We start from the raw sequence: 15,841 nt of genomic DNA on the forward strand, positions 1-15,841 counted from the left end.
CCTTGTTTTTTTTCTCTTGTCTTTATTCATTTTCAAATGAATGCAAGTACAATGTACAGCAAGGATACAGCACTAAGCAGTGGAAAGCAGCAGAGCAGAAGAGATGAAGCTGCAGAGGAGGAGGAGGAGGAGAAGAAGGAGAACTCTGTACAGAAGGACAAGGTTAGGTTTAAGGGTCTGCCAGAGGTCATTCAATCAGACTTTGGCACCAGGTGTCTCAGCCACAGTCGAGGGTCTGCGATTATTCACAGTCTGGTTATTACAGTCTGGTCATTGTCACATGTCCGTGAGTGGGCCTTTTCTGGACAGAGAGAGGTAAGTCAGACCATGCTGGTCGATCCAGTGAAGGATGGTGAGAAGGACTTCAGCTGGGTATGCTTGATGTTGCAGCTAAGCTGGCTTCTTTTAGGTAACAGGTGCCCCCTAGTGTACATCAAGCCCATTTCCATTAACTACTATACATCTTCACGATCCACTAAACAGCACCAAATATACAGTACAAGGTATGCGTGGTTGCATTATTCTTTTTTCCACCTTTCAGTTTGACACCCACATCCATGACTAAGCATCACTTTGGAACCAAAATAAGGAACACAAAAGGAGTTACACTAGACACGTGAACATAGACGGTATAGTTTAGTGTCTGAAAGCCTGTTAATTTCCTCATAAACCTTGAGTGGCAGCTTTTGACATTTCTTTTATCAATTGTTTGAATTTTCTGCTGCATGTATTGGTCTATATATAAAATATGAGTTCTGAAAAAGATACAGAAGTTATATATTGTTTTTAACGCTAAAGACAGTATACTTAAAGGGAAACCATGTCATACCAAAAAATGTGTGCATTTGACCTTCTGACACTTTGTAATTAAAAGTTGCTCATATAAAGTTATTTCATACAAAACCAGGGTTTGTACAGTTTGACTGCTACCTCAGTTGGCACGTTACATCTCTACAGCATCCTTCTAACATCCATGTACCAAATCACACACAACTAAAAGTCCAAAGATGCGTCTCCTACTGTGTATCTTATTTCTAACATGGTACTTTACACGAAAGAGCGTCGGCAGAGCTCTGATGCATAATGCCATTTCAGCTTGGTTGCAGAACGTAAGCTCACATTATGTGGGCCACATTATGTTCATTCACTGGCAAATAAGTAGAAAACGGCTAGGTTAGGACCAGATGAACATCACCAGCGGTTTGAGAAGAGATGAGAATGTAAGAGGGCTGCAACAGAATAATCGAGTGTGCTGTCATAACTGAGTGTACTGTGTACTTGACATTTCCCACTTTTTTTCCACCCTCGCCAACACGCATCATTTCTCTTCAAGATTTTAGATTATTAACAATTCAGTCTCTGCAGCTTTGTAATTTCTCAGGGTGTTCCCGTCGTTGACAGAATCATCGCTCCTTATGATGAGTTAATATCCACTGAAGTCATTTACAGTCCATTCATCCAAAAGAAATCATCATCATGCAAAAGTTATCTCAGACACTACTTTTACTGATGCAGGAGCCCGTTCTGTGACTTGAACAAGGAATGTAAGCCTACTCTATGTACTTACTTACTTACTACACACACAACGGCCAATGAGGATTTAAATCCAGGTGAGTTCTGAGCGCGTATCTAAAGGCTGGGAGAGGAGAGAGACTGGGCTCATTCTGAAACATCAGCATGCTCAGAAACTACATTGCCACTGTTTGAATAAATACAACAGGTACACTGTGTATCAACAGCTCCTAATGTCAAGACATAAATGCAGATATGCATACTTACCACCCACACGTCGAGGTGAGATATGTTTAAAGGAAGTCAAATATTACTAGATAGCTAACACTCGAATAAACGCCTCCAGAGGACCGCAGTCGTCTCTAATCAGTGCATTTTCATCATTCAGTGCGATGGGATGATATTTGTTTATTTGACTAGCTATGAAAACTAAACAGTTTTCACTAAACCCTGCGATTGACTGGATGCTTTAACAGTACTGGAGCTACATGTACTAGATTCTATTACTCAGTGACACAATGTGAACACATTTTTTTTTTTTTTTAGCACACAGCAGGAATTACATGATGAGAGTATAAGCCACTCATATCTAAATAAAACCCTTTCCCAATGAATTCCCTGTGTTCTCTGTTTTTGTTTAGAAATACCAAAGCGAGTGATTTGAACATATAGACCCTGAGATTTTTTGCAGGGAATTTACTTGAATTATGTCTGAAATTTTTCCACATGTTTGGAATTCTTGTGGCATGTAAAATTAATAAATGTTTTTTTTTTTCTTTTTCTCTTACTTGTGAAGCCTGACTGCAAAAAAAAGTCACTCTGTTGAACATGATGACGATTTCTATAATGAAACGTTCAAATACAAATTAAATCGTTTGAAGAGTCCTGTTTCAGGTTTGTGTGTGAACTTGTATAAGAGGCTCTGGCAGAGCGCCTCAGGCAGTAGTCCTTAATCGACTGGGATGGTGGGCGGCAATTTCAAGTCGGGCACTGACGCTTCTTGTCCAAAGGGGGGCACTCTCGTCTCAGGAAATCAGGACTGCAGCAAAGAAAGGAGACGTGGATGTTAAATCCCTTAACCTCAAAAGAGTTTAGAGGATGTAAAAATCTCATCCATTGTTGCATGGCGTCAAGATGCCAGCTGTACCTCTGATGCACCGTGTCGGTCCTCAGTGGATGATTCTGTTTCCCTGACAACAACTGCCTTAGTCACCTGCATGTCTGGATGCTGCTGCTTGGCCTCCTGTATGGCAATAGCCAGAGCCTGAAAGGAAAGAGTGAAGTGTGTGTCCTGAATGAAATGAATTGCTTAAACCCCTCCACCCAAGTACCTTATGGAACTTTTCTGTATCTCACAAAAGCAGAACACAGGTTCAGATACCAATTTGTGTCTGTGAAGGTTCTCAGTAATCCAGGTCATCGTAGTCAAAGGAGCTTGCAAAGAAAAGCGTAAGGACAGTCCAGACGCTTTTCTTTGCAAGCTCCTTTGAATACTGATTTGTGCTCGCAAAGGGAGCTGGAATTACAATTCATTTTAAAAATTGGTCTTTAGATACCCAAATGCTCATTTTATATTTTATCTAGTCAGTAAATGTATTTGCCCACTTAAAGAATCTAACATTTTAGCCTTAGGCTTTGTGAGTTCTTATATAAAAATCAGCTAAAAAGTTGATTTGCTGTAATAAAATCACAAAACACACTTAAAAACTGTCTAGCAACTCAGAAGGGCCCGTCTTTAACCAAAAAGCTTTTATAGCTGATGAACAATGAGGGATGCATACACTATGAAAACGTAGCCAGGAAGTTAGCTACTCCTCTGCTTCAGTCATGTACAAATTGATTAGTCTCTTGCACTGTTCTCAGGCGAGCTAATCACACCACTTTAATATAAAGACTGAACCGTACTGGGGTGCCAAGGTAACAAAGCTCATTTGTCAATTTCTGCTCACCTGTTCCTGGTCTACATCATCGTCTCCTGTGATTATGATCCTCTTCTCGATCCTGGTCTCTGAGTATCCTCCTTTCACTGTCTGCAGCATACAGACAACAGCTTTTCTTTTAACAGCCTTAACATTTAAAGGAGATGAGCGGCACTAAATTATAAATTAAATGTGCACTTTGTGAGTTTTACTTGAGCTTCTCTACCTTTGTAACATGAGTGGTAGCTGAGGTAACATTTTCAGAGACGAGGATGGGAGAGCCTGATGTCTCTCTGCCAAGACTGCCTTTGTGCACCTGAGGAGGCATGAGGCAAATATTACAAAGACACATGAACCATATTTTATGACATTCAGTCAGATGTGTGTTCCTGAATTCGTGTCTTTGGGCTTTGTAAGTAGGTTTGAACCCTGGAGAACAAGAAGGAGTGTGCTGCAGATTGAGTTAAAATTGGAGAGGTCCCCCTGTCTGTACTCACAGGAGAAACGCTCTGTCTTGTAGAGTAAGAAACTTCACTTAGTCCAGTGATGCCGTGATCCTGAAACAGACAGATTGATTGGATTATGTCCAGATATTTTACAGGTCTACCTTTCTGTACATTTTTAGCAGTGAAATATGAAGTTAACCTGATCCGTGAACTCCACGATGGTCGTTGTGACCTCTGACCCATTGGGTTGAGTCTCCGTCCTGATGTCCGTCTTTCTGACTGTTGGCGTGGGCCTGATATCGCTGCCCTCCCTGCTCAGTGGTGCGGCGGCAGAGACACGACTGCCTTCTCTGTGTGACTGATCTCGGTCCACTGATGAAGACACGGGGACTGATCTCTTTGGTTTTTTGGGAACTACAGGCTTAAGAGAAGGAATGTTTATATTATTAAGAGTGTGTATAGTTCGTAGTGTTGTTCTGAGACTCTGTGCAGAAACGGAGGTTTTTAAAAGGCTTGAAAGCCCCCTGTTTGCGAAAAGGAACATAATTTAATCAGAACAGAAAGCAAAAGACAACCTGAGAGTCTGAAGTTTGGAAGCTTAAGAGATATCTTACTTTAGTAAAAAGTTAAACATAAAAAACGAGGAAAAGAACAAAGTGGGTTTTCTTTCGTTTACCTTCTTTAAAACTTCAAACTAAAAGCACATCCCTTTCCTGCATATTTCATGACAGTCACTTCATCTGCTCATTTGTGGATTTTAGTGCATTAGAGGTGTCAGAAGCTTGAATACTTTTAGCCGCCCAGCTTTTTTACAACTCAAATCATGAACCCATAATTTTCTGTTTTGTTACATTCCCTCTGACCACCCACTGGCACAGGCAAACCACAGCCTTGTGAATAAACTTGCATGAATTCACCCACAACTACCTTGTCATCACACTTTGTTGGGAAACTTGGGAAAGACGCAGAGCGTGGATGTGGTTGGTGTTATGGGAAAAGTGCTGGGGAGGAGAGGAATTCAGCTCTTTTCTTCCTGTTATTTCCATTGCATTCACGCTTGGCTTTATTTATTTCTCAAGTGCCCGGTTACAAACATGCAGAGAGATAAAACTGTAGAGTAATGATTTCATGCTACTTGCTTTCAGATCAAATTAACACCCATTCTTTCCTGCACTGGCATCTGAATTTAAAAAGGAGCCAAGATGCATATTTTCAGGTGCCTAAAAATAGCGCAGTGTGAAAACAAAACAAACCAAAGAAGTAGACACTTCTCAGTGGTTCTACACAGCTGATCTGAAAACTTTGATCTACCTGGACATCGGACCGTTTGACTTCTGGTCGGACTTCTTCAGCCTGGATTTGTTTGGCTGGAGGACTGCTGCTGGTTCTTCTGGACAGAGGAGCCGATACTAAGGGAGGAGGTGGCTCAGAGGGTTGCTGCTGTTGCTGCTGGAGCATGTCGATGCCAAAGCGCAGACCCCCATCAGGTGACAGATCCCTCTCTCCCAGCTCCGACATACCCCTGGAGAACTCTTCCATGCCTGTGTACAGGTCCGTGAGGACGGTGAAATCTACTTCAGCTTCCAGGCTGGATGTAGAGCTGACTGTGATGCTGGAACATTTTCGTTCAATGCCCAGGTGGGTTTCCTTCAAGTACAGGATCTCGTGGTCCTGATCATCCTCTGATACGGAGCCCAGGCGCCTCTCCCATGGTTCCCTCTATAGAGGAGACAGATGATAATTCGATGTGGTTTATCTCCTGCACTTTTAGACAATGTACAGCATGTAAAGTACATACATTAGCTTCTCTACTCTGATCTCTGATCACAATTAAACATGGAAACATGCTTATTGAACATTTAACAGCGGCACAAAATATTAGATATCAGATTTAGGCATGATGTCGAGCTGGCACTTTAAAATATTCAGTTTCCCCGTTTGATTAAATATGAATTTATGGGCTGTGCTTTTGTGCGTTTATCTCCACGCTTTGGATACAAAAACAAACACGCCTCAAAGAGCAGCTTGAATAAAATCTGTCAAATATCTAATTGTAGTTTATTTACTCTTTTCCCAAGGTGTGACTACATAATAAATATGAGAGGAGCCGAGGGATGACTCACTGAAGCTTCACTGAGAGGCTCCTCATGGATAGCAGGGGTGGGAGGTGTCTCCTATGGAAAAGGCAAACAAACAAAGAGCAAACAACGATATGAAAGCATGCGTGAATTCACCGAAATGCAGCCAGAAGTTATACCGTCTCCCTATAGCTAATGTGTGTAAGCATATCCAAAAATAAAAGTTAGAAAAAGTTTTCTTTGAAACTGCTTTGACGTCGAGTTCTGCTTTTTGCACATGATGAAAGAATTGATATCTGGAGAGCCCGAGTTTGCAGTGTTCTTCCTTCACCGCTATTAAGCATGTCGCTTTAGCACTGTTGAGTTCTTATCTGTAAGCAAACATGTCTAAGTCATTCATAAACTTTGGGGCTTTTCCTAAACCTGCACGATAAACACACAATGTGAGAGATCCCCCAAACTCCAAAGCCTTTAAGCTGCAGTCAAAAGCATGCAAACTGGGTATATTTCACAGGCTGACATCATTAAAAATGACTGCAAGTGCAATGGTAATGCCATGCACTGAAAGGTTTGATTTTTCAAAATTCCCTTTCAGGGAAAAGGTATTCATATTTTTAAATGCGGCATATGAAAGCCTGAACCCTGAAGAGGTTTGGCAGCTCTGCAGCCAGTGATTACATCTAATCGTCTTTTTCATTTTTCTGCTTTGCTGCAGAGGTGCCAAGGTAGAACATTTGGTTCAAATGGCCTCCTCAGCCATTTACACAAAGGATTCAAATTATGTAGAAAAAGAGGTTTCAAAGAAAAAAATGGTGGAAAAAGGTCTTGCGCTCCTTGCAACAGCAGTCACCCTCGCTCTGAGTGTTGGAAGGAGAGACCAGGTATTAACGTGACAAGTTAAGGTGGGATAGAAGGGACGCCTGAAGCTTAAGCAATGGGAAGTTTGCTTAAAGGCCCACAGCGTTCTGAAATGGCCAAGCAGATGTCAAGATTTGCGGAGGGGAAGAAGGGAAAGCAAAATGCCCCCTAGGCCATGGACGTGAACTGAGTCGGTCAATGAGGCGATGCGAAGGAACGTGAACTTTTGCTTTCTCATACACAGCCACATGAATTCTGAAGTTTATGCGTGTGTGTGATTTTTTATTTTTTTTGGAAGGTTTGTTTTTAGATGGCAAAAACAATTTGCACCACATCGCCTGAAGCTCATGCAATGCTTTACTTTCCGATGACTGACAAACAGGTTGGGGGGGGAAGGGGGGCAGATGGTTTACCGCTTGCTTCCTCTTGGCTGTTTCTTGGTTGGGCGTCCTGTGGTGGATGTGGCTGTTGTCCATGTTGCTCAGTCTGTCTCGGGACCACTGTGTTTTCAGGGGGAGAGTGCGTGGGGGAGCTGCTGGAAATTTGGCGCTAAACTCTGAGGTGATTTGAGAATTTTCTTCAAATGCAACGCCTCCTCTCGTCCACTGGCCTGCAGAGTCCCTGCAGTCCCTGAGCTCCTGTTGTCCGAAAAACTCATTCCTAATCTGCTGATGTGTTTGACTTTGCTGCTGATACAACGCTGTAGATTCACCCTGGTATTTGGTGTCCATTGTGTTTTCCTTGACAACATCTGTGGCAGACAGTGGTACAGCATTATCATCCAGTCTCCTTCCTGACTCACAGGAAGATTTTGTCATCTGTACATCCCCGGCAGCACCAAAGACGCCTCTGTCAGGCTGGCTGTGCGTTTGAGGGTTTAAATCTTTGTTCTCTTTATTTATAGACTTCTTTGATCTCTGCGGCTTGAGAGGAACTATTTTTGTTACTTCTGTGTGTGAGTTCCCCGTTTTGTTGCAATCCTTTTCTCCCACAGGGCTTGGGTCTTTTATTTTCCAAGCCTCACTGTGTCTTGAAGCACTGCCCTTTGGGACAGAATCCCAAGCCACTGGAGTTTCAAAGTTCTTGGGCCTCTCTCGATGCTCAAAGTGGCCATGTCTTAAATCCTTCTTCAGTTCTCTTGCCTGTTTCTCAGGTGGAGACTCATATCCATTTTCCTGAATGGCTCTCCGAATTTGAACAGATTCATGATGCCCATTAGCTGCTACTGTACCAGCCATGGGGTTCATATCTCTTAGTCCTGCTGCAATAAACTCAGTTTCCCGCTTTGGAGATGTTCCATGTCGACTTCTTCCAGAGTCTGGGCGTGTCTGGCAATTGTTCATATTCGCTTCAGTCCAAGATGTCACTGCAAATGTGTCTCTACCCTCTGAAGAGGTCTTACTCTTTTCCACGTAAGAGTAAGAGTCCAGTGTTCCTTCATAAGCATCCTGCTTGTCAATCAATTTGGCGTCAGTGGTCGCCTATGTTAACATAGAGTAGACAGTTTCATTAGCCTAACTAGATAAACGGCTCTTCCATTCATTACTGTTACCCCACATTGCTATTGTAAAGAAGAATTGTAAAAAAAAAAAAACACACACACACACACACACACACAAAAAAAAAAAAATCCCAAAGAAAAACAACTGGGGGGTATCACTGTGTAAATTTTAAAGCATTTTTAGGTTTTTTTTTCTGTGAATTGGTTTAATGGAATCCAAATTTTGGCATACTCTGTGAAGATATATATATGTTGGCCTAGGACCAATACAACCTGTTTAGAAAATGGTAATATATATATTTCAACAATGATAGTATGTGCCATAACTTGGAAACAGAATGTCATTCTTACTGGTTTCCGCTCCGGAGTCCCTCCAGGAGGAGTAGCTGAAGAGATGCGTTTCTCTCTCTGGGCCATTTTGCTGTTAGGCTGCCTCAAAGCCCTCTTCAGCTCGTTGATGCTGGCCTGGTGCTTTTGTATAACGTCTTCTGGTTTGTCCAAGAACTGCTACTCACACAGTGAAAGGAAAAACAGAAGAAAAAAAAAAGACAGCATAAATAGAAAGCTTCTAAGTCTATTTCTGGTTCACAGCACAATGAAGTCGATTTGGATTTAACTGGAAAATGAACAATCGTAACCAAGCTCTGTCTGATCAGGTAGGTAGCATGACGGATTGTTTTCTTTATGAAGTAAAAACTGTACCACGTGGATGGCCAATAAAGGCTTTAGATATGACCAGAAAATGTACAAAGCGCATAAAAGATTATGTGCTCTGTAGGAAAATATATCTGTTTTCAGGAGCTCCACTGCTGACTCCTGTTTTCAAACTGCGAGTGGTACAGTTATGAATACAAAAAACAAAACAAACAAACACTGAACACCTGATGAGAGTCACACACGTCTCATGCCAAAAAGAGATGACAAGCTGTACCTCCTGTTTAGGCCGAAGGGTGACCAGTTCCTTGTCCGACAGATGAGGTGGGGCAAGCGACATGAAGTGAAAGGTTTTTTTTCGAGCAAAGCAGAAGGGTTAGGAGTTTGGGGTGGTGGAGGTGGGGAAAGAGAGCAGATGCGTGCAGAGACAAAGAGGTAAAATGCTGCAGGTGAGTCAAAAAAGGCAGGCAGCCAGACTGACAAACAGAAACAGTTGACACCACTGAGGCTTTGGACTGTGATTGTTAAGCCACTTAATGTTCTGCCAAGAAGAGAGGGACAATCCATTTCAGTCTCAGCCAACTGGTAATTAATGAAGACATTTATTGACTGAACTTAAGGGTTTGGAGGAGGATTATTCCCATACTTCTTGATCCAAAGATTTGATGGGAAGGCATTACAAAACCACAAACAAAGAGTCCATTAAGCCACTAATGTGATGCCAATATTTCCTGCAGTAGTCAAGAAAACAGCACCACAACTACCTGCACAGGACTTTTACAAAACAAATAAGAGCATAGAGAAAGATGGTTTTTAAATAAATATATTTCTAAATTAAACAAAGATGTAGATTTTGGGGCAGTTTAATTGGTGGATCGGTAGATTTGCAAAGTGGGGAAACACCGATTCACTGAATCGTCTACAGTGCCTAAAGGCCATCTGTTTATCCTGCTGGTGACAAACAATCCCTCTAATGTCATACGGGGACACTGTTGCAGAGGCATGCTGGTGAAACTGTGCTGCAAGTCGAGAAAAATAAGTCAGTTCTTCAATAGACGTCTTACTCTTTTTAGCATCAAAATGCTTATTACAGTTGAATCATTCTTTCCAGTGAAACAACTATTTCCAGCAGGAAAATACGAAATAAAACAAAAAGCTTGATTAAATCTATATATAATATTTCTCGTCTTTTCTTGAAAATCAATTCATGCATTTTCCACGGATTATACCTAGCGAAATCCTGGAAACCATGAAATCAAAAGAAATAACATTTCTTTTACAGACAAACAACACAGGCATAAGACAGGTCGTGCTTAACAAACACAGTGCACGAGCACATGACCTTGAACGACCAAAAAAAAGCACGTATACAGACACCAAAGTCCAATACCAAAATACCTCTGGCTTTGAGTCTACAGGCGAGCCTGCTTCCTCACCCTGAAGGAAAGCACAAGGCACAGGACAGAAATGTAAGAAGAGGTTAGCTAAGATTGTTAAGTTTACGGTGATACAAAGAGAATGTTACTGGTTAAAGGCAGGGTGCTCGGTTAGAGACGTTTTATGTACTACAAAGAGGTCGAGTTAGATTTGAGGAGATGATTTAAGAAAAATGATGAGAAAAGAAGGTGCATACTGAGAAGTCTCATAACCGGAAGAGCGGGAATCAGGTTAATTAAGCCAAGGAGAGAAAAATAGGAAAGGTGATTACATTCTTAAATAAAAAAGGAACGAGGAAAGAGAAGATGAGTTAATGTGAGATATTTTTCAGTTGTGATGCACAGTGTGCTGTTTACCTTTCCCAATGAATCAGATTAATTGCTTTTTGTTTATTTCTCTGCAGTGTCCTCAAAACTGCGATGTAGCTTTTACATTTACAGCATCCTATTTAACAGATGTGTTGATTTCATTTGCACTGCTGATTGATCGGTTGTGGCTAAATAGAAACTCTCTTCTTCTTAACAATGACATGTAATTTGTTTGTACAGCTTTGAACTATGAAAATCAGAGCATGAATGAAGTCGGATTTCTGTGCATTTCAAGTCTGTCCTCTCATCTGGTACCTTCAGCTCCAAAGTCTTGGTCGGTGGTGAGATATTGGCACCCAGTGTCGGCTTCTGATCGTCTTCCTGATCTGTGTAGTGGTCCTGATCTTGGTCTTGATAATGATATTGATCGTGGTCCAGGTCTAGGCTGCCCTCTTGGTCCAGATCTTCTCTAGACATGAACTGTGTGCGCTCACTGGAGCTTCGTTGGGACAGCTGGTCCATACTGTCACCAAGAGCCGAGGCTGGTTGAAAGCAAGTGGAGGGTAACCATAAAACACCAGGAGTTTTTAGGTTAAGCTTTTGAATGCGCTGCGCATAAAATGATATCTAAATCTAATGTTAATTCTTGTTTTTGACAAGGAACGTCTGGCCCCTTTCACTTTGAGGGCTGCAACACAAAATCAACAAACATTCTTGCTGAAATATTTTTACTCTGTGGAGAGAACAAACTGCCTCACGGCAAATGTCCATACCGACAGTGAAAGAGTCTGGGTTCTTACCTCCGTCAATGCTTCGAGGCAGCAGGTACCTCTTGCTAACAGAACGATCGAACTGTGGAGCGGGCCTGTCAATCAGAGCGCTAGCCTGTCTGGTCTGGGCTTGGGTCCGCCCGCTGTAGCGGAACTTGGAGCCAATCACCAGGAAGCCCTTGGGAGGTGGCTCTGGGGAAACCAACCTGCAGGAAGGTTCAGTTCACTTAAAAATGAATATATGTGGCACATATTCGATAGGGCTTTGCAGAACCATTATTTATTGATTTCTCTGGAAATTTACTGGAATTAACTAAAGAATCTCCTGCCTCCACCTGTGTCTTGCTACCCAATTAGCACTCTGTGCTTTATTTAGTCCTGCCCTTCTCTCAGTCTTTTATCAGTTTGTCTGACTGACATCCAGTCTGACCTCGTTGTGTTTCCCGTTTTCCCAACATTCGTATGTTTTCATGAGTTTTCATGATTTCATCAAAGCCCACCTGTGTTTCATTAACAGCATGTCTAAAGTCTTTAAATCATAACTTTTGACTCTCATAACAGTTTCTCTTCATCTAAGCTAATCATATCCTGTCTGATGAGTTTACCTATACTTATCATGGGCATTTTTGTTGTGGTAATTTTGGACTTTCTAGTGATTTCTTTAAAGTGTTCTGTTTCTAGGATGGAATGATTGCACTGGATACATCTTTAACCCTTTAACACTAAGTGTATTATGAGTTACAATGTTACATGAATCTTAATGAATTTCTGAGACCTCTACGTCATCAGTCTTTTTTTTTTTCCTGAAAAACCTGAAATTGCAGACTAAATTTAAGCAATAGATTGTAAAAGAAAATACTGGTTGTAGAAAAAATCAATGCAAATTAATGCAGAAACTCAATGCAAATTGATACATATTTTTTTAAATCAGAAAGTAAAAAAAAAAAATAGAATTTTCCAGCAATTATTTTATAGTTCAGATTTTAAAAACCTAGAATTAGGTGCACAAGTCTGAAATTGCTTTGGATTTTATCTAATCCAAACAGGCTCAAAAGTATACATAAATCCACACAAATATTTGATTAAATGTTTCTCAGCAAGTTGTACCTCAACCAGATGATTTTGGTAGCCATCAACAAGTTTCTGACATAATCCAGGCTGGATATCTGACCTTGGCACAGTTGATAGAATTCACGTAAATTGGTTGGTTTCCTGACACAGACATGGCCTTTAAGCATAGTGCACAAATCATCAATAGGATTGAGGTAAGGTCTTTATGAAGGCCATTCCAGAAGCATGATGGACCATTTCTAAACAATTGCAGATTTCAGGATCTTCCATTTAGACACTTGCACGTGCGTACAAGTTATTGAGATGTGTCCCCCACTTTGCATGCAAGATCTGGAAGAAGACCCAAACTGCCACCCTCAGATGAGAGGAAATTGGTTAGGATGTTCAGAAACTACCAAAGCTCAAGCTTGCCATGAACTGGATACCACTGTAACGCCACCATCACTGTCCACAGTTTTTCATCTCTATGGACTGAGAGGGTGGTGACAAAGAGAGACGCTCCAGCTCCTAAATTGACAACAAAAACTCAACAGAAATTTGCAGCTGCCCACATGGACAAATGCCTTCTTTTTATGGTCAGACAAGGATTGAACTATCTGGCCAAAATGACAAGACATATCTTTGGAGGAGTAAAGGTGAGGCTTGCAAATCTGAGAACACTGCACCAGCTGTTAAGCATGGTGGCAGTAGCATCATGCTCTGGGGCTGTTTTGCCACCAGTGGTAATGGTATGTGGTACAAAGTGAATGTCAAAAATGAAGAAGGAGGATTACCTCCAAAGTTTTCAACTTAATCTCAACAGCTAGATGATCAAAACTTGGAAAAAAACAAGAAAATGATCCCAAACTAGTTTTGGAACTGATAAAGTAGGCTAACATTAAACCTCTGGAATCCCCTTTCCAATGCACTGACCACAACCATATTATAAAGTTGTTTACTACTCTCGCTCTGTGTGTGTGTGTGTGTGTGTGTGTGTGTGTGTGTGTGTGTGTGTGTGTGTGTGTGTGTGTGTGTGTGTGTGTGTGTGTGTGTGTGTGTGTGTGTGTGTGTGTGTGCCTGGACACCAACCAGTGTAAATGAACTCTACCAGTTCTGCCATGAACAGTGCTCAGTATTCCGCCAGAGTTGTACAAGAAGATGTTGATGGCTACCAAAAGCATCTGGTTTAGGTGCTGCTTGCTAAGAGACATTTAACCAATTATCTATATATTTGAGCCTGCATGTATACTTTTAATCCTATCTGGATTAGAGAAAATCTAAAATAAATGTAAACCTGGGAACCAAATACTTGGTTGTTTTTTTTTATTTCATTTTATTCATTTAAGATATATGCTGTTCTTGAAAAAAGAACAGTTCATTAAAAGGTCAAAATTACCATGAAATTAATGCCCATCATGAGTGCATTTAAAATTATGACCACAACTGTACCATGCAGACAAGAAAGCTCTCTCTTCTATCATATATTTGCTGACTCTAGGAACTAACAAAGTTTTAAAAAAATCAGTGTAAACCCTTAAAAATATCCAATTTTTCAGTACAAATCCTACAAATAAGGTCCGTGTTCACACTGTATGACCTATATCAAATTACTTTCCTATGATTCATTTTGATGTATTTGCTGCAAGACTTGTTTTCTTCTTCCTACCTCCAAACCATCAAAGAAATTTTCCAAACTCTTTTGAGAGCATTTTTTTTATCACTCATCTACAGACTCTTTAAGAAAACTGTTACAATCAATAGTTAGAAAATCAACACTTTAGGGATACTCTAGGTCTACTGTGCCAAGGTTCATGCAGGTCAGAGTGAGCACAGTGCAGAAAACGTGCTGTTTGTATCTGTGAGCATTAAGGCCTACCTGAAGAAGGTGTGGTGCTCAATGCAGACCTTCCACAATCGCTTCGAGGCCCGATGGTTGGGCAGCTTGAAGCCTATGGTGCTCTCAAACTGTTCATACTGAGTGATGAGGGACATGAGTGGAGGTGGTGAAAGGAGGAGGCGGCGGGGAGGTGAAGAAGAAAAAGAGAGTGAGGGAAGCAAGTGAAGTGGAAGATGGAGGGAGGGCGGCAGGGTGAAATGTGTTTACTCTGCAGCAATGGAAAAATCAGTGTTTTCTGTTTACTCGCCTTGTGTCTCCTGCTACCATGACGGGTAGATTTTCCATCTCTAACCAACCTATAAATTAGTTGTTCATGCACTCAGTCCATCAGACATTCAGTTGTGTGAACAGGGAGGAAAATGCTTTCAGATCAATAGGTTATTAGCAATATAACAGGTCCTTAAACATTGGGAGGAGTCCATTCACAAAAGGAAGCACTTTAGTTCCACACAAAAACACTATGGGGACAGATAAGAATAAAAGTGGTTTTAAACCACAATGATGACCCTCCAGGCAAATTTAAAGTGACAGCTGACTTAAGAGGATACATCTGCAGAACAAAGTGTATGCACAGAATGGACTTGGTATTCACTATGAAGATGTCAAAGTCAGTTTAACTGTGGATATAAAGCACTGCAGATACCCTCAAGGCCAAAGAATGAAGGGAAATCATAATAACTTTAGGGAGTTGAAAAACCAGAGCGAGCATAACGTGACTGCTACACTTGTAAGTAAAATCCTTTATGAAAATGCAAATCCTCCCGACTGGCTAATCACACTCGAAAGTCGAGAAAGAGAGAAGGACAAGAATAAAAACATGACCTATCAGCCAAATCTTTAAGAACGGCATCTCTAAAGTCTATAAATAATGCCTGATAAAATACTCTCTGCAGTTGTCACATGGTGTGCAGCAAGATACATCTCAGAAGTAACACTTTTATCAAACCATGAAATGACTATTTGCGCTGCTTTGGACGAGTCAAGAGAGGCGGTGATATAATTTTAACAACTGTGAAACCATGAAATAGAAATGTGAAGCTAGCTCTTTACCAAACGACTCTTTATTTCACTCGCCTCAGTTCTGGCAAAGTGACAAGGAGCTGCTCTGGTGGGGTTGTGCATGCAGTACTTGTGAACTCCAGCTCTTCCAAGCAAAATACTAAAGAACAGATAACAAAACGTTTTTTATTAACCTCTCCAGGGCGGATCTTGATGTAAAAGTTGCTTCTCTTATAGGAGATTTTCAGGATTTTTGGCCAGGCGAACCGATTGATCCTGAGGCGGTCACGGTAGATGAGCAGACCGTTGGCACTGACACCGAGCATTATGTCGATTCCCTCTGAATCCTATTAAACAAATTCACAGAGTATCAAAGAGCCAGAAGAAGAGGTACTGACAGATAAAAAAAGAC

At 41.2% G+C, this 15,841-nt stretch overlaps 1 protein-coding gene across 5 annotated transcripts in view; it reads right to left on the bottom strand.

The window, feature by feature from the left end:
• The window catches only part of LOC308407571 (band 4.1-like protein 1), a 48,266-nt gene continuing 32,425 nt past the window's right edge, over positions 1-15,841 (bottom strand). Inside the window, exons 9-24 of one of the 5 annotated variants that reach the window (XM_080899323.1) lie at positions 15,624-15,776; positions 14,410-14,507; positions 11,514-11,689; positions 11,029-11,255; positions 10,367-10,405; positions 9,246-9,275; positions 8,666-8,821; positions 7,227-8,294; positions 6,001-6,051; positions 5,189-5,596; positions 4,077-4,298; positions 3,929-3,988; positions 3,658-3,747; positions 3,462-3,542; positions 2,660-2,776; positions 1-2,551 (exon numbers count right to left, since the gene is read on the bottom strand). In XM_080899323.1, coding sequence (XP_080755449.1) covers positions 2,546-2,551; positions 2,660-2,776; positions 3,462-3,542; positions 3,658-3,747; positions 3,929-3,988; positions 4,077-4,298; positions 5,189-5,596; positions 6,001-6,051; positions 7,227-8,294; positions 8,666-8,821; positions 9,246-9,275; positions 10,367-10,405; positions 11,029-11,255; positions 11,514-11,689; positions 14,410-14,507; positions 15,624-15,776 — 2,982 coding nt within the window. In that variant the 3' untranslated portion in view covers positions 1-2,545. The remainder of the gene's footprint in view (positions 2,552-2,659; positions 2,777-3,461; positions 3,543-3,657; positions 3,748-3,928; positions 3,989-4,076; positions 4,299-5,188; positions 5,597-6,000; positions 6,052-7,226; positions 8,295-8,665; positions 8,822-9,245; positions 9,276-10,366; positions 10,406-11,028; positions 11,256-11,513; positions 11,690-14,409; positions 14,508-15,623; positions 15,777-15,841) is intronic. The other 4 variants (XM_080899324.1, XM_080899326.1, XM_080899325.1 and 1 more) reach the window with 4 other exon arrangements.

Source organism: Rhamphochromis sp. 'chilingali', assembly GCF_963969265.1.
Source record: "Rhamphochromis sp. 'chilingali' genome assembly, chromosome: 12".
NCBI classification, from domain to species: Eukaryota; Metazoa; Chordata; class Actinopteri; order Cichliformes; family Cichlidae; genus Rhamphochromis; species Rhamphochromis sp. 'chilingali'.